Source organism: Urocitellus parryii, chromosome 13 (genome assembly GCF_045843805.1).
Source record: "Urocitellus parryii isolate mUroPar1 chromosome 13, mUroPar1.hap1, whole genome shotgun sequence".
Taxonomy (NCBI): Eukaryota; Metazoa; Chordata; class Mammalia; order Rodentia; family Sciuridae; genus Urocitellus; species Urocitellus parryii.
The window spans coordinates 65,567,246-65,587,134 of NC_135543.1; the positions used below are offsets into that span (position 1 = coordinate 65,567,246).

The 19,889-nt window shown below is 38.0% G+C and overlaps 1 protein-coding gene across 2 annotated transcripts in view; it reads right to left on the reverse strand.

Moving 5' to 3' along the window:
- LOC144249994 (contactin-associated protein-like 3) overlaps nt 1–19,889 on the reverse strand; it is a 142,262-nt gene that overhangs the window by 25,770 nt on the left and 96,603 nt on the right. For both annotated transcript variants that reach the window (XM_077792302.1, XM_077792301.1), the window contains exons 12-13: nt 10,704–10,860; nt 5,309–5,436 (exon numbers count right to left, since the gene is read on the reverse strand). In XM_077792302.1, coding sequence (XP_077648428.1) covers nt 5,309–5,436; nt 10,704–10,860 — 285 coding nt within the window. The remainder of the gene's footprint in view (nt 1–5,308; nt 5,437–10,703; nt 10,861–19,889) is intronic.

The following is a 19,889-nucleotide window of genomic DNA, read 5'->3' on the forward strand; positions in this document are numbered from 1 at the left end:
CATTAGATTAGTCTTGTGCATTTTGTCAAAAACAGCATAGAAAAACGAAAGGAGTAAAGAAAGAGCCTTCAGAATGGGAGCAAATCTGCCAGTTACTCTTCTGTGAGGAGGTTACTAGCCAGGATACATAAAGATCTCAAAAAACACCCAAAACATAACCCACTCAATAAATGGATAAAAAAATCTAAATAGACATTTCTCAAAAGAAGAAATACAAATGGCCAACAAATGTATGAGAAAAAAGGCTCAACATCCTTAGCAATCAGAGAAATGGGAACCAAAACTACATTGAAACTTTATCTCACCCCAGTTAGAATGGCAATCATCAAGATTACAAATAATGATAGCTGCTGGTGAGGACATGGAGGAAAAAGGTATATTCATATATCGTTGGTAGGACTGCAAATCAGTACGACCACTGATCTGGAAAGAAGTATGGAGATTCTTCAAAAGATAGGAATGGAACCATCATATGACCCAGCTATCCTACTCATTGATATTTATCCCAAAGAACTAAAATCAGCACACTGTAGTGACACATGCATACCATGTTTAGAGCAGCCCAATTCACAAGAGTCAAGCTATGAATCAGCCTGGGTGCCCATCAATAGACAAACGGATAAAGAAAATATTATATATATATATGTATATATATATATAAATGTACGTATATATTCACAATGGGGTTCTACTCAGCCATAAAAAAGAATGAAATTATGTCATTTGATGGCAAATGAATGAAATGGAGAACATCATGCAAAGTGAAATAATCCAGGCTCAGAAAGTCAGAGGTCAAATGTTTTCTCTCAAATACAGAAATTAGAGATAAAAAGGGAATAAAAATGGGGATCCTATTAAAATAGAAGGGAGACAAGAAGAGGATAGGCAGGGGAAAAGGGGAGAATTGGAGATGACGTTGGTCAAATTATGCTATGTATGTGTATGAATATATTGCAATTAATTCCATTCACATATAATTACAACTCATGATTAAAAAACAATAAATAAGCACAAAGACCAATGAAGTAGAGGTAGGGGATCAAGGGGAGGTACAGGAGAAGCAATAGGGATTGAAATGGATCTAGTTAAGTTATATGCATTAATGAATGCCAATGTGAACGTCACTATGATGTAAAGCTGTAGTGCATTAATAAGAACATTTTTCTTCAAAAGCAGAGAAGTGATGCTCTGTCCTTGGGAGTGTATCACATCAGGACTTGCACTGTGCTGATGTGTCCCCCTACTTGCCATGTTAACTTTAATTGCTTTCTGCTATGGTGTCTGTCATTGCTCCCATATAAAATTAATATTTTTCTCTTTGTGATTTGAAACTATTTGGACATCTAATGGCCTTTACATAACCTGGTCCACTTTTCCATCCCGTGGTTTTATAGCGGATTGATGGTCCTTGAATTATGATGATACTGGTGATGTTCCATCATTCCTTGACAGGGTGCTAGTCCTCTGTGAGGAAGGGCTTGTTTCTGGACCTCCTATTTAGTTTTTTTATCCATTTCAAATCTATAGCAGCATCACTCCTGGATCCCTATTGTTGTAAACTGTTTATAATCATCTACCACTGTAACTGATTTCAAGGGTCACACTGTCCCAAATCAGGTCAGAGGCAGCCTTCCCAAGACCCTTTGACAAAAGCGGTTGATGGGACACAGTGCAATTTTTTGAGCAATTTTTTTTTTTTTTATATAGCAGGACGATCTAGGCTTATCCTCTATCTTCTCTGTCCCATCTCTGAAATCAGCCAGTTTCCCAAGGAGTGGTGGTTTCTTTTCATGGAGAAGAAATGACATTCAGAAGTCAAGATATTAAGTCACATGCTTATATCTCTTTGCTACTAAGGGGCTATGACTTCAAGGCCCTCTCAGTAGTCAGCTGCAGGAACAGGTGTATGGGCACACGCCCGACAGCACACACACACACAAACACATCTTTTTGTGTATTTCATATTATCTACTGTGCATATGTTAAAACCCTTGAGTTCATGCTGGTAACCTTCTTTTCTAGTCTAGTACCGAGGGTACTAGAATTTGCTCTTCCTTCTTTCCATATGGGTGACCCCATTCTCAGTGGGGTCACTGAGAAACATCTGGTTTTGTAATCCTCAGTGGATTTTCATGTTTCACGTTTCCCTTTCCCCATGGCCTGCGCACAGTAGAGCCCACCATTCTGGGCTGCTTAAGGGAAGCTAAAAGAACCAACTGAAACTGTTTTAAAGAAAGTAGAGATGAAGAGAAAGAAAGGGAAAGAGAGGAAGGAGGAATTGGGGTAGGGGGTGTCAGCCCTATTTTTTATTTTATTTAGAGACAGGGTCTCACTGAGTTGCTTAGCATCTCATTTTTGCTGAGGCTGGCTTTGAACTTGCAATCCTCCTGCCTCAGCCTCCAGAGCCACTAGGATTACAGATGTGTGCAGCTGAAGAAGGAATTTTTGAAGAAAGAATTATTATTATTATTATTATTATTATTAGTTGTTCAAAACATTACAAAGCTCTTGACTTTTCATATTTCATACATTTGATTCAAGTGGGTTATGAACTCCCATTTTTACCCTGTATACAGATGGCAGAATCACATCGGTTACACATCCATGTTTTTACATATTATTTTGAACACCACCTCACCCTCTGAAGTTTTGTTGAGAAACTGACATGAAGGAAATGCCCTGAGTCGTCTCAGGATTACACCCACATTCGGAGAGAAGTGGAGGGCTGGTATGAGTTGCCAGAGAGCAAATAATCCAGAAGAAAATTTAAGTGCAGAATTCTTATAGACCAGTGCTCCAGGTCAGAACCTCAACAAACAGGGAACATGGCTCCAAATGTGAAGGAGCTAATACTGAAGTGTGAAAAGAACTGGACGCCTGTGGCATCCTGATAAAAGTATAGGAGACACATCATGTTGTGTTAGGACCGTAGAACAGGACACTTGTAATTGTTGAAGATAAAGCAGCACAGAGAGCAGTTGATCAGACACAGTGCAAGAGACCCCTCCTTCACCAACTTGAGACATGGGGAAAAAAGTGATAGAATGACAGACCCCAGACCTGAGATCACAGTTCGGAAGGGACAAGAAAGATGCATCAGATTGTGAGGAGCTGGATGCGAAGAAGAATTGAACCACATCATGTATCAATCAATCAAATGGATGAGAGCTGCCCGCGACACACCAACAAGTTAAAAAGCCATCACAAAGTAAGGAAGGGAGGGAGCGTGGCACGTGTATGGAGGAATGCTTAGATAAGTGCATTGAAGAGGAGACGGACAGAGATGAAAGGAACTGGAGGACACAGGGCATGCATGGAGTAAAGCTGGCACATGTCTCAGATGCAGAGAATCCAGCCCATGAAACAGAAGGCATTCAAAGCATAATAAAACCATTCTTCTTAAGTAAGAACAAAGTATTGAGATCAAAAAGCACAGTGGTTTCAGAAAAAATTAATAGAAAATGACAAAGACTGAGGCTTATTCTGGGTGATAAGTGAGATTGAAGGAGGACAGGTCAAGAACTGGGGAGCATCTGAGGTCTCACCCCACTGCAGCTGGCCACAGTTTCACAGAGCCTGAGAGAAAACACACCTTTTCTGGGTTGGAGTCAAAGGGCTTTATTCTATATATCACCAGGAGATGTATGAGCATCTCGGTGTGAGCATGGTGGCCTGGCTCTGAATCTCACAGAGCCATGTGATTGGTGTGTGATGAGGACGGGAGGGACAGGAGCCAGTGCCCTCCACTCTGGGGACTGGTGAGACATTGGCGGTGATGATGTACTCTCCTGGAGCGACTCCGTTTCCCACACATGCACAGAAACTGCCTGGTATTAGGGGACAGCGATGACACACACTCTGACACTCTCAGCAAGGACATGCAGGGATGCTCAGGGTCCACACTGGACGACCTCTCAGCAGCACCCTCCTCATATTAAGGGAGAGAAGTAAAAATCAATACTCCAGATGTCTGCCCAGCAGCATACGATGCTTATGAGTAAAAACACTGGAACTTTTCCCTAGGGAAAGAGGTCTCTATATTGAGCCAACTAGCTGTTCATGTATGAGGGCAACAGGGGATCCTCACAGGTTTGAAAGAATTCTGGGACTGTGGAGGCAATGAGCCCTGAGCGGATGAGGAAAACCTTGACCATGGCATTCAACCTTAAATGAAAATCCTGCAGGGAAAGATGCGATCTAATACTAGAGCCCATGATGGTGATGTGGTGTGTACAGGGTCTGAGAAAAGAAAGTGACATTCACTGTTTTTATACCGTTAAAGGTGTCCTGAAGATAAAAGGGCAATCAACCAACATTCTCAATCATTCACAAATTTGGGAAATAGCTTTCTTAAGGACTGTTCCATAAGAAAAACAATAAATGGACAATTAACCAGTCAACCAAATAATATGTTAAAATAAAGATAATTCATTCTCTGTAAACTAATACAGGCTGAGCATCCATAATCCCAAAATCTGAAATCTAAAATGTTCCGTATCCAAAAGTTTTTGATGCCACAAGAGGGAAATTCCACACCTGGCCTCGTCTGACAGGTCACAGTCAAAATGCACGTGCACCAAAAGTATTGTATAAAATTACCTCTGGGCTATGTGTATAAGGTTTACATGAAACTCGAGTGTCATTTAGACTCGGGTTCCATCTCCAAGAGATCTCATTACCGAGCAGGCAAACATTCCCAAGTCTGCAAAACACCGCTTTCCATCCAGAGCATCTCGGATGAGAGAGATTTCAACGGTTGTTCACTCGTGAAACGTTGATCTCTAGCACAGACGCAGTGCTGTTCCATCCCTGTGCTCATTATGGAGTGGATTTAGAATGTCCCCCAAAGGCCCATGGGTGCCCAGCCTGGGTCACTATTGGGAGGTCTTTATGGGTGGGTCTGGGTGCAGGAGGTTAGATCACGTGGTGTGTGCCCGCAAAGGGGTACTGGGGCCCTGGCCCCTTCCTGTCTCTTTGCTGTGCAGCTGCAGCAAGATGAACAGCCCCCTCTGACTCTGTCTCGCACCATGATGCCCTGTGCCACCACAGGTCCAAGCAAAGGGCCAAGTGACCATGGACCCAACCTCCAAAATTGTGACGCAGAATAAACCTTTCTCCCTTTAAGGTTTTCATCTCAGATCTTTGGTCACAGCCACAGAAAGCTGAGGAGCAGGAGGCTTTCTGATACCTGCTCTGGTCCCTACCATGAATTTTCTCTCCTGCCAAAATAAGGGCACTTACTTACTTTTTTTTAAATAATCACAGTATGTTATTATAGAAAGAAAGCTTTTCTCCTGCCAGCACTTACTGTCCCCCTGGCAGAACAGAGGTCCCAGCGTATACACAGCTTCAGAGGGTGGTCGGCCCCTGTCCGTCATCACCACTTGAATGACTGGCAGGTACTCCTTCTGGGAAAAGACTGTGATGTCACTGGTCCTAGAAAACAACAAAGGGACCTTTAAGATGACTCCAGTTGACACACACACACACACACACACAGAGTCACCTGTGATCTCTTATTTGAATCTAACATTTCAGGACTTAATGGAACACTTACAAACATTTTTGGCATCTTGAGAGCACAGAAACTGTTAAAAATTGAAATCAAAGTTTCTCTGTAATGATTGTGACTTTGCAGGCCACGTAGCCTCTGCGACTACTCAGCTCAGCCACAGGCACTAATGATGGGCATGATTGTGGGGTGATCAAAATTTATGGACACTGAAATTTGAACTTCGTAACAAGTTTGATGTGTCATAAAACACTCTTCCTTCCAACTACTTAAAAATGTAAAATATTTCTTAGTTCATGGGCCAGGCAATAACAGGTAAGTGGGCAGATGTGACTCACAGCAGTAGTTTAGCAACTCCTGATCCATTTGCCAATTCCTGAACTCACCGAACACAGAGAATAAAAGGGGCAAATCAAGAAGGGGGGTCATTTTGCAAGCACGGGATAGTGTTTTCACGATCATCAAGCATATAACTGCTCTTTAAAAATTAGTCTCAGGATACTACTCAAGTGATTATCAATTACAGATATAAATAGTTACAGATTTAGATCTTCACAGAATTTTACCATTAAATATTTGAAATCCTCTTATGGTTATTGTGTATTTCTTCCCTCAATAAATTTGTAAATTGTAAAATTAAACCTACAGATCAAAATGAATTAAATAGAATACTTTTATAAGTAATACACAGGTTAATGTACGTGAAAGTTCTGTGAAATGCTGAACCCAGCCATCCAGTGGACAAACATTGATCAGACCCTGAGTGAGGCATTGAGGACGCATGGGAAAAATACAGTGTGTGCCCCTGAGTACACAGCCCACTGGGCACTAGGTTCCAACCATAGTTATGGTCATCAACATCTTCCAGTGTGAGTGACTGAGAAATACAAGCAGGTCTGGAGCAGGCGCTGGGAGGGCCTGGGGTTCTGGTCACAGCTGTGCCACTCCTATTCTCTCTGTCCAAAATAATGGCATTAATCTCTTCTTTTGCAACCTGTTTATGTTTATTTTGTGTCACTCAACTGTGTACGTATTCTGATTCAGAGACAAAGCACCCTTACTCTGGTTCCTCATCCTGCTCTAGAATCTCTATAGAATCTCATAAATACTCTTGTCCTTAAGTCACTCATTTCTAAAACCTTCCTTGGCTTGGATTTATGGCCAAAGATCAGAATAATTAATATCAAATCATGTAAGTCCTTTCATAGTGGCAAAAATAAAGTTTTCGTAAATTTTTATTAAAGACTTCAGGTATCAAAGCTTGAAATTGGAAAAGATAGAAATAAAAGAAAATGGCTATATTAAGATGTTCATCATGTAAATAAATGAAGTAATCTGTAATGCATAAAAGAGATATCAATTAAGGTAAGTCAGGTACTCTGCAATATGTGAAATATTTAGTGATGCAGAAAGATTATTTCTCATATCCAGACTAACATCCCATAACCTTACCTAGTTATTCATGTTTGTGCAAAGAACAGAGCATGAGTTATGAAGTGTCACCATCATTTAGCTCTGGAGTGGACTGATGGTTGACAAGCAGAAACGTTCTCCTAGGAAACAGGGTAGGTCAGCTTAGGAGACTGTGTATGGACACAGCAGGCATCAAAAACAGCATTTCCATGCTGGTAATCGCCATCTCATCAAGGTAGCTTAGTAGGGGAGCTGTACTTCTATGAGCTATTTATGAAGGATGCTGGAATTTTAAAAACTCATTTTGCATAGAAGCTCCAAACTTCTTGATGTTTAATGCTGCATGCAAAATACTGAGCTTGTGTAAGGTGACAGCTTGTGTAGGGCACCTCAGTTGCACTGGAGGAGATACTAAGTCTCCCCCTCCCCCATTATTTTGGAGAGCTCCCAGTCAATCATGAAAAATGGCTAACATTTTTCATCAATTTTTTGTTGGTATAGGCAGATCTCAACCTTTGCAGATTTATATAGATGATTGAAGATTTGCCATGGTTACCAGACTTCCTTAAAATTTCTTCAGCAACTGGGACTTGTTTTTTTTTTTCTTTTTTCCCTATTATTTTCTGAAATATATACTACAGGTAAAATAGTCCTAATTTGAAAACCTAAAATGGGAAAACCTCTAAAATATAAAACATTTTGAGCCCCAACATGATGCCATGGGTGGAAAACTCCACTCAAGACCTCTTGTGATGGTCAAAGTCAAAATGAAGATACATTAAAAATATTGTATAAAGGTCCCTTTAGGCTGTGAATATACAGGGTTCAGACTTGAGTTTCATCCCTGCGATATCTCATTAAGTATTTGCAAATATTCCAGATTCCCCAAATCCAAAATCGGACACACTTCTGATCCCGGGCATTTCAGATAAGGAATACTGAGCCTCTAGGTAGTGTAAACATGGGAAGAATATATTTCTAGATATGATAACCCCTTCCAGTACTATTAAAAGTTCAGTAAGAGAACTTTCAAAGACATTTTGCTTGAAAGTTCCCATTGTTCTAGAAGTTACGCTTTCCTAAGAAATGCCATGACTTCTAAGAACTACTATTAATTGTTTACCAAGAGATTTGATTTGATGCAAAGTAGAGCTATACATTTGGGGGGTTGTTGAAAAAGCCAAAAAGGAAAAATGTTGAGTCCACCTCAACATTTAATAACTAGGTTAGTAATAAAATACTTATCATGGTCCACAACTAATCTTAAAATCTTTCCAGTTTTTCAACTTCTGTTTCATTGACCTCTTGCCTCTCTCCTGGCCAATTCAGCCTGCATTAATTAATTACTATCGTAATACAATTTGTCTTGATATGTGCTAGGACCCATCTCATCATCTTGATCTTCATCTTAAAAATCATCTTGCTTATTCTTTGAGTTTCCATATGGATTTGAAAATCCACTTGTTGCAATCCATGCCAATCAGTAAAACACTTGGCATTTGTTAGAAATCCCACGACGTTTATAGAATAATTTGGAAAAATGACATCTTTAAAAGAGGGCTTCTCAATAGCAGTGTTATTGACATTTGGACTGCTCCATGGGGGTTGTACAGTGCATTGTAGAATATTTAGCACTTTTTTTGTACTAGGGATTGAAACCAGGGGTGCTTTATCATTAAGCCACATTCCCAGACCTTTTTATATTTTATTTAGAGACATGGTCCCATTGAGTTGCTTAGTGACTCGCTAAGTTGCTGAGGCTGGCTTTGAACTCTGGATCCCCCTGCTTCAGCCTCCCAAGGCCTTTAGCACTTACTAAAGACACAGAAACATTCCTTCCTTTGTGACCACAAAACTGTCTTCAGATAAAACAAGCATTCCCCAGGGGATCAAAAGCATACTTGATTGAGGACTACTGCTTTAAGCTACTACTGACTCATAGAATCTATGACAGTAGTAAATCAATCTATTTATTTGTCTTCTAAATCTCAATAATTTTTAAGATAAAAGTATTAGACATTCTAAAGAAATTTACATTGTAACATAGCAAATCATTTTTAATTAAGTCTTGCAGTGTTAATTAATTTATGCTTTTATAGATATTCAAGTAATTTCTCAATACTGATTGATCACAAATTCAGCGTATCAACTGAACTCTCATTCATCCTAATAGTATTTCATTATATTACCTTCAATTTTCTGTGTAGGCAATCATGTCATTGGTAGGTAATGATGGCAGCTTTGTTTCCTTTTTTACAAGCTTTTCATCACTTGTTTGTTGTGTGTATATGTGTATGTGTGTGTGTGTGTTTGTAACTGGCATGTGATGAGCTTTTGTGTATTCTACAATGAATGGTTGCAATGTCAATTTTCTTAACTTTAGTTTTGAAATACTCTTGTCTGTTTCACTTATTGATTCTCCCAAGTCATGTTGAAATCTTCCAGCGTTTTGAATAATTTTTCTATTTCCCTTTGCTTCCTTGCTAATTCTTTCTTGATATACTTCTTTTTCTTGATATTCTTCTGATGGTGCATATGAGACTTGTTGGAGCATCTCATGAACAAATCTCAGCATCATATAGGGTCCAACTTTATCCCCAATGGTGTGGTTGTCTTTGCCTGACCTAATACAGCTACACCTGCTTCCTTTTGATTTGTATTTACCTGGTAAAAATGTCTCACCCCTTTACCTTCAACTTTACTGGGTGCTTATGTTCTCTTCTGTGAACAAGCTATGGTTTCTTTAAAAAATATAATATGATAATGCCTAATGTCTGACTTCAAAATGGACAGTCTCTTCAAAGTGGCCTTGCATTCACTGGGGTTAGTTGCACATCTGGATATGTTTAAACTATCTTATGTTTTGATTTCTATCTACCCTGAATAATAATTAAACAAAAGTCCTAAGACAAAAATATAAAATAATAATAATAAATATAAAACAATATTATATACAGCTGCAGGGATCATCCTAACTAGCAAAATAACTTATGGATTTTTGGAGAAGTTGAATTCTATGATGTATGTATATTTCAGAGAATGTATAAAAGACTCTTGAACAATGTTTACTATAAATGTATACCTATAGATTGACTTGGAGCATAGCTTAACATTTTACATTATTAGAGTGCCTTTTACATATGTGTATTTTATGTTAAATGTTTGGTATATTGGAATTACTGTAGAAATTTAATGAAAAAGTCTTGCTTTAATTGGTGTGCTATCTAATTATCTTTTTTTCATATACTGCTTTAAATGAGCTCCTGACTACATCAAACAGGAGCTAAATGGGTGGGGGATATAGTTGATTCCTTTTATTCAAAACCTCTTGGAGTTCCATCGTGTTAATTGAGTTCCCATGTTAATGTTTACTCACAAATTCCTAAGAAATATATAGTGTTATCTCCTAAATATATTTAAGACAAAGCTTTGGAGGAATTCACCTTCTGAATTATTGCCATGAGTGCCAGATTGCTCAATTAAACTGAACTTCAGAGACAGACACTTGAATTCTAGTTTAGTGGGAGACTTACCAATTGCTTCCAATTGAAGAAGAATAAAAAGCACATTATCTGGTATTCACAGTGAAATAGTGAATCTTTGGTCATAAATTTAATCTTTCGATTAACTGAAGGTATTTCATCCAAACTTATACTTTTAAATTACTTGAGCATCATGTAATTACTTATTTGTTCCGATATGCCTGCTGTGTAATTAACTATGCATAACGGAGGAATAAAAACTACATTTCCGTGCAGGGACAGCATGTGGAAATCACCATTCATCCTGGTCACCGTCACAGCTGCAGTGATACTGAGAGTCCAGGCAGCTCCCCTCTCGTCCACAAGTGCACTTTTGTGCATCTGGCAGAGAACCTCCCCAGTAAGTGTGGGTTCCATTGGTTCTTCTAGCCCACCAGCTCAGTGGCGTTCCATCTGAAAGACAAGTATGAGAAAGGTGACATCTATTTTGCCCCCCCCCCGCCCCTTCCAAAATAGTTCCCTTTATTCCCAGGTCTAAAATGCGTGTGTGTGTGTGTGTGTGTGTGTGTGTGTAAGAGAAGAAAGATACACTTCACTTCAGAAGCTATATTTTACCCCTGCCAATAAAAATGTGGTTTCTCCAAATATATGGGCCAAGTTTCTCCCCTCAGTGTTTCAATATCTAGGCTTAAATAATCCCCATCATCTATTATTATTTTATTAGGAAATGAGTCCTTAACTTACTTGTACATGGATATCACATATTTTCCATAGAAATAACATTCAAAAAACATTTGCCATCAAAACAAGAGTAAGAGTAATTTATATACCCAGGATGAATCTGTCTGAGATGACAAATGCTCCCAGAGCAAGTTCAATGTCAAACAGAAACAATGATCTATCGCCCCACATTTTTTTTTTAAAGAAAAGTTGCTATACATTAGGCCTTTGGAAAGGCATGGCACCCTCTGTCAGGACTTAACACATATTTTTGAGACATGTGTTTTTCTTGTATGACAAGGCCTGACTGTTTATCTGGAGGCTAAATAAACGCATGGATAGGTCTTCCTCAAGTCTCAAGTGAACATGATGCTGAGAGACCAAGTCTGCCCAGTGCAGATGTTCAGCGCCAACTCCCCAACCCTGGCTGTGGTCAGATGACAGAGCTGGGCACTGTCTCAGCTCTACAGAACCACATGTTAAGACCAGGCATGCTTTGGGGGTGGGGACCAGGATGCACATTGCAGTGAGCCTGAGATGATTCCAGAAGCAGGTGTGCAGGTTGGCCCTCTTAGAGGAAGATGCAGGAGAAGATAAATTGCAGTCATCCCAAAATTAAAGGATGAAGAAAATGGAATTGGATTGCTTCAATCAATTTCCCAAATGTGCTTGGTCATTTGGTGCTGTTTTTCAAATTTGTAAGTTGTTATTGTTGGGCCTTGAGTTGAGATCTGGAACTTATCCCAGGTTCTGCCTTTAATGCTTAATACAACTCAATTATGATTCATTTAGAGGTAAGATCTCTGCATTCATCATCCTCACTTTCACTCTCCCACCCCCCAAAAGAAATTAAAAAAAATAAAAGCAATCCTGAGAAATTTATGGAGGAGTAAATATCTAGAACCTGTTAAAAATACATTGAAAGCTTGTTACTAGGAAATAAGAGATACTCAGAAAATTTAATATTCTTTTCTCCAAATGCTACTTTGAGAAATGCTACATTACTTCCTTCACCTCTACACTTGCCTAGATTGAAGTGTATATCCTAGTGCACAAGGATGAATTTACCTGGAAATCTCCCTGTAGAGTGGTAAAAAATAATTTTTTGAGAGATAGTAAATATCTTTGGTTCTGCTCAAGTGTCTTAAAGTGTTCTAGAGAACAATCAAAAGACTTCAGGGGAATTTCCAGATGATGTAGACTTATCTTTTCCTGCTTCTTCTGACTAAGCACAATGATAAACCTTGGAGATAACACACAAGAAGAACCACAGGAGATTCTGAAAGGAGGAAAGAGGAAGGCTAACTGGTTAGGACCCAGAACTGGAGGGAAATTATCATAGTTTATATAGAATTTCATTACAATTCCCCATTCATGTTAAAATAAAAAGTTTCTCAGAAGGAGGATAGATGATATGGATTAGAAAATTAGCTCTAAATAAAGAAAGAAGGAGCATTAAAGAAAGAATAAATGAAGATAAAATATAACATTTTGACAATCAAATGGGGTTCATCCCAGGAATGCAATGTTCAACATATGGAAATCAATAAATGTGACTCATCACGTCAATAGACTTAAAGATAAGAACCATATGATCATCTTAATAGATGCAAAAAAAAGCATTCGACAAAATACAGCACCTCTTCATGTTCAAAACTTAGAAAAAACTAAGGATAATAGAAACATGTCTCAACATTGTAAAAGCTATCTATGCTAAGCCCCAGGTCAACATCATTCTAAATGGAGAAAAATTGAAGGCATTCCCTCTAAAGCTGGAACAAGACAGGGATGCCCTCTTTTAACACTTATAGTTAACATAGTTCTTGAAACACTGTCCAGAGCAATTAGACAAAAGAAATTAAAGGGATACAGATAGGTAAGGAAGAACTTGAATTAGCACTATTTGCTGATGATATGATTCTATACCTAGAAGACTCAAAAAATTCCACCAGAAAACTTCTACAACTAGTAAATGAATTCAGCAAAAGTAGCAGGATACAAAATCAACACCCATAAATCAAAGGCATTTCTGTATATCAGTGACAAATCCTCTGAAAGGGAAACAAGGAAAACTACTCCTTTAACGATAGCATCAAAAAATAAATAAATAAAATACTTGGGAATCAACTTAATGAAAGAGGCAAAAGACCTCTACAACAAAAACTATGTAACATTAAGGGAAGAAGACCTTAGAAGATGGAAAGATCTCCCTTGTTCTTGGACAGGCAAAATTAATATTGTCAAAATGACCATATTACCGAAAGTACTATACAGACTTAATGCAATTCCAATCAAAATCCCAATGACATTCCTCACAGAAATAGAAAAAGCAGTCATGCAATTCATCTGAAAAATAAGAGACCCAGAATAGCTAAAGCAATCCTTAGCAAGAAGAGTGAAGCAGGTGATATCACTATACCAGACCTTAAACTATGCTACAGAGCAATAGTAAAAAAAAAAAAAAAAAGCAGCATGGTATTGACACCAAAATAGACTTGTAGACCAATAATACAGAACAGAGGACACAGAGACTAACCCACATAATTACAGTTATCTTATATTTAGACAAAGGTGCCAAAAACATACATTGGAGAAAAGATAGCATCTCCAACAAATGGTGGTGTGAAAACTGGAAACCATATGCAACAAAATGAAACTAAACCCCTCTCACTCACCATGCACAAAACTCAACTCAAAGTAGATCAAGAACCTAGGAATTAAACCAGAGACACCATGTCTATTAGAAGAAAAGTAGGCCCAAATCTCCATCATGTCGGATTAAACCCTGACTTCCTTAATAAGACTCCTATAGCACAAGAATTAATATCAAGAATCAATAAATGGGATGGATTCAAACTAAGAAGCTTCTTCTTAGCAAAAGAAACAATCAGTGAGTTGAAGGAAAGATAGAAATTTCTAACATTGGAAATGAAAAAGAAGCCATTGCTAATGATCTGATGGACATCCAAATAATATTAGAGGACTATTTTGGACAACTCAATGCACACACATTTGATTATTGATATGAAATGGATCAACCGCTTGAAAGACATAATCTACCAAGCCTCACTCAAGGAGGAATAATCTAGACAGCTGTATGTTATGGGTGGGATCACATCCCCAAAACAAGTTACACTGAAGTCTTAACCTTCCATACCTCAAAATTTAACTTGAATATGTGGTCTTTGTAGAGGTAATTGAATTAAGATGAAATCATTAAGGTAGGCTCCAATATAATGTGACTTGTCTTATTTTTAAAAGAAAGGTAAATATGGACACTGAGCTAGATACACACAGAGGTAAGATGATATGAAAATACACACAGAGAATATCATGTAAAGTTGGGAGGTTGGAATGATTAATTTACAAGCCAAGGAATGTCAAAGATTGTCCACAAACCAATAGATGCCACAGGTTTCTGTTGACACTTTGATTTTGTAATTCTAGCCTTTAGAGATATGAGACAATGATTTTTTCTTATTTTAAACAACCCATGTCTAGGACTCGGTTATAGCATCTATGGGAAAAGAAGATAGATTTCATTATTAAGTAAAATGAATCAAGAATCAACAATTTTTCCAAAACAGAAAGTTCAGACCCAGATAATTTCATCAGAAAATTCTAACTAACATGATACCAATTCTCCCCAATGTGTTCAGGAAACAGAACAATGAATACTTCCTAACTTATTCTAAAAGGCCCACATTGCCCTAATACCCAAACTAGGAAACATTTTACAGAACAAAAAAAGAAAGAAAAGAAAAGAGAGAAACTGCAGAAAAATCTCTCCTAAATATAGGCATTGAAATCTTTAAAAGTATTAATCAGCTGGATCCAACAGTATGCAAAAATAATTATGCCTCATAATCAAGTGGGATTTATTTCCACATATGACTTGAACATCGTGGAATTAATTAACATCATTCCTCACATCAACAGGCTAAAGAACAAAAACCATATGGTCCTATGAATAGATGAAGAAAAAGTGCTCAATACAATCCAATGGCCATTCGTGATAAGTAAAACTGTCAGCAGACTTGGAATACAAGAGAATGCCATCCACTTGGTGAAGAGCATCTAAAAGAAACCTACAGTTAGCATCAGTCCTAAAAGTGAAGGACAAGATAATTCCCCATGAAGACTAGGAATGAGAAAAGGGTATCACTGCTCACCACTGCTTTTCCACATTGTACTGGAAGTTCTGGGTAATGTAGTAAGCAAAAAAGGAAATAAAGTATGTAGTTAAAAGGGAAAATTAAAACTGTTTTTTTTTTCACAAATAGCATCACTGTCTATATAGAAAATCCCTAAAAAAAACTCAACAACAGCAGAAACATCTACAACTAGAAAGTGTTTAGCTCAAGACGGCAGGACAGCAGTTGATTGCTTTCTTGTATAAAACAGTATACCACTGGAAGATGAAATTATAAGCACAACATATTTTACACTAGATCTAAAAGTTAAATATTTAGGTATAAATTAACAAAATTGGCACATAATCTATATGGGAAAAAAAGTATAAAATTCTGAAGAAGGAGATCAGAAAGTATCTAAGTAAATGGAGATAGATATCATGTCCATGGATAGGAAGAACTAGAGTGTGAAAGTGTTAAGATCTTCCCAAACTGATCTATAGATTAGTGCAAGCCTCATTAAAATCGCAGCAAGTTCCTTTGTGGATATTGACAACTGATTCTGAAGTTTACATAAAAAGGCAAAGACTGACAATACCCAACACACTACTGAAGATGAATGAAGTCGGAGGACTGGTAGCACCTGGCTTCAAGACCCACTACAAAGCCACAATACTCAAGACAGCATGGCATTGGGAAAAGAGTAGATAAACCCATCAATGGGGCAGAATAGAGGACCTACATATACATCCACACACAGATAATCAACAGAACTTTGAAAAAAGATCAAAGACAACTCAATGGGGGAAAGTACAGTTTTTGCAAAAGTGGTATTAGAACAACTAACAATCCACATGCAAAACAAGGCGAATCGAGGCACTGTCCACCTTTCATATCAAAATTAAAATGCCATACAACAAAACTTCTGGAAGGTAAAAGGAAAAAATCAAGTTGATCTTGGGTGTGTCAATGAGTTTTTAGATGCAACAGCAAAAGTCTCATCAATGAAAATAATTTTATAAAGTGGATTTTTTAAAAACTAAAAAGCTTCTAAAATGAAAAACACTAATCTAATAAAAGACTTGTATCTAAAACATGCAAATAATTTGTAGAACTCAATAGTTCCATAAGTAACCCAATTAGAATGAGGCAAAAGATCTGAACAGATACCAGAAAAAAAAATAAGATCTATTGATGAAACGCAGAATATGAAAATACCCTCAAAATCACATGTTATTAGGAAACGGCAAACACAAACAATAATGGGATACTACTGCACACTTGTTAGAATGGTTAAAGTTCAAACACTGACCTTTTCAAATGCTGGCCATAATGTAAAGCAACAGAACCTCTCATTTATTGCTGATTGGAATATAAAATGGCCCAGGCATTTTGGAAGACAATTTGGTGCTTAATAGGCTTACCAGCGTTACCATAAGATCCAGCAATTATGCCCCAAGGCATTTAAGCAAATTAGTTGAAAATATATGTGGTTGGAATAATTCTCACCTACTACATAGAAACACTAATCAAGACATTGTGATATTGATGCAGGGTAGACATATAGATTTTGAAGACAAAGAATCAAGAAATAGACCCACCACACAAACATGCCCAAGTGGTATCTGGCAGTGTTGAAATGGTAATTCAAAAGAGGAAGGACAGTCTTTCAATAAATGGCATTAGGGAAACTGGGCCAAACTCTCACACACATAAAAATCATCCCACAGTGGAACATAAAATATAAAATATTTTCTATAAAATATAAACCACTAGAAAAAAATTTTTTAAAATCTTTAGGATATAGAATTAGAGAAAGAATTCTTAGACTTAACAGCAAATGTACAACCCATAAAAGGGGAAAAAAACGATAAATCTGACCTCATCAAAAGTAAAACTTTTGCTAAAGCATAAGGAGGATGTGGAAGAAATCAAAGTCTTATAAAGTGGAAGTTTGGGGAAGGTAAACTAGTATGGCCACCCTAGAAACCACTTGGGCACCTTTTTTTTTTCCTTTATAAAATTAACCATGTAATTACCCAACAATTGCGATCTTGGCCATTTTGATCCCAGGAAAATGACACTGATGATCACAGATTCATAATGGATACAACGTTCTAATGAATCTCAAGGAGGATTATGCTGAGTGAAAAAGTCCATCCCCAAAGTTTCTACTTTCTGATTCCATTTATGTAACATTCTTCAAATGGAAAATAAATGGAGAACGGATTAGTGGTTGCCAGGGGTTACCACTGATGAGTAGGAGGTGGAAGCAGGTGTGGATACTGAGCCAGAGGAGGCTCATGCCAATGGAAATCTTGTGTATCTTGACTGACAAGGTTGTGATACTGCACTGAAGTTTTGCAAGACATTACCACTGGGAGAACTGGGTAAAGGTACTCGGGTTCACTTGATGATTTCTCACAAGTGTGTATGAATGTGCAGTTGGTGCAAATTTTTAAAAATTCATTTAAAAAACCAATAAAATCCTAAGGGAAAGCTATAGGCTCTTTTTCAAAAGAAAACCAGAAAACTTTCAATGACTGGAGTAGAATACTTCATTTTCTCAATTATTTTAGCCCCTAACACAGTAGTTTCCAAAAGATCACCTGAAGATTTTTTTCAAAATTCCAAGCCCAGGCTGTTCGTCAGATCAGTTAAATTATAATTTACAGGTTTAAGACATTTGCAAAGTCAAATGTTACTTCATTTACAGTGTTGCAAGGCGTCAGATTAAAGTTCTTTCTAACTTGCTTGTACACATTATAATGCAAAGCAGATCAGAGCTCACATCCTAAGGAAAGTTCAACCCATGTTACCCTTCTATGTCATCTCTTCCCTAATCAGAAGCTTCTGAAAGGTTTAGGTTCTTTCTACATGTTTGTCTGGGTTAAGTTTATATTTAAAATTTTCCAGTGGCCCTTTTGCCACAATAACTCTAAGACAGAGAAAAATGACACTACATTTTTCCTAATGTAGTTTAAGAAATGCATCTTATTTCACTTTTAATTATTCATTCTCCAAATTCATCTTGTATCTAGAAATAAAACCAAATGGACAATGGCTGGCGAGTGCATCAATTAAATACCAACCCCATTGGGAGGGTTTGTGCACACCTGTGTAGTGCACAGGGTACAGGTTGGTCCATGCACACTGTGCTTGCTCACTGACACATCAGGAAATATTGTTTACTGGTTCCATTAGAGGTCACTCCCATGTGACTTGTTCCCTTTCTTCCTCATGCCTGGCTTTCCCTGGAAACTATCTAGTATATTTTGTTCCATAGTCCTGGTCTGGCTTACTATAATCATCTTTCTCACTGATTAAACTTCCACCATGATGAATTAACAAATACTTGAACCTAGTAATGACAACTATAAATATAAAAACCTGGAGAGCTGGGAATGAGAATAAAACTACAGAGCTGGGAGTGAGGATTACTTATTTCCTGAACTTTATGCAGTTTATCTCATTTATGTAGGACTCCTTGAGATCAGTTCAGTGTCTCTGAAGAAGAAACAGATGCAAAAGATTAAGCAACTGGGCTGGGGGTGTGGCTCAAGCGGTAGCGCTCTCCTGGCATGCGAGAGGCCAGGGTTCAATCCTCAGCACCACATACAAACAAAGATGCCGTGTACGCCGAAAACTAAAAAATAAATATTAAAAATTCTCTCTCTCTCTTAAAAAAAAAAAAAGATTAAGCAATTGCTTGAATTTCTGCAGATGCTACAGAATAGACTTGGACTTCAAACTTAGATGTGAGATGAAACAAGTCCTTTGCTCTTTTAGTCATCGGAACCAGCAGATAGGCATTCAAAGGAGACTAGATCACTCTGAGAAGGGACCCAAGTGAGGATTGCATAGATCTAGACAACAACAGGTAAGATTCAAGGGTGAAAGGCAGGAGGGGGCCATCCAAGCAGAGAAAGTAGCAGGAAATTTCTGGCACAGAGAAGAACTGTGGTCTGGAATGTTCCACGGGGACCAACTGACCAGGAGCCATGGGGATTAGGGGAGGCAGTACAGGTCTGTGACAGTGATTCTGAAGGACACATCTGCACCTGAGAGTCACACACCAATACCTTTCAACGCATTTGAATAGAAGATTGTAGATTAAAATTTTAAGAGTGGCTTTACTATGCTGCTAACTTACACTAGTTTAGATTGCTGAATTTCTAAAAAAAAAAAAAAAGAAAAGAAAGACAAATCTCAGTATTTACTAATGAAAATAAAGTACTTGCTAAAAAAAAAAAAAAGAACAACTTTATTGGGGAGCATCAAAGGGTTCAGTAAGAGACTGTGGGAGTCCCTAGAAGGAGGGAGAAACATCTACCTAAGAGCAGAAGGTTATGATGCAAGCAGCGCTTCCTCGAGATAATCTGCATTTTTGAGGATGAAGATAGTCTATTAGATAACCTGGGGGAAATGGATGAGAGACCAGCCGGAAAACTCTTGTAATAACTTCAGTAATTATGGGGCTGGGAGTGCACCTACTGAGACAATCTGAAGGGAGGGATCCAGGCGGATTGAGGGGTAGATTTTGCAGAGTGGGGAGGCAGATTGGTCCTCCAGAAAGAACTGTTAGCCCTCACCCACCCTAAAACCCCACTCTCCTCTAATTATCAAAAC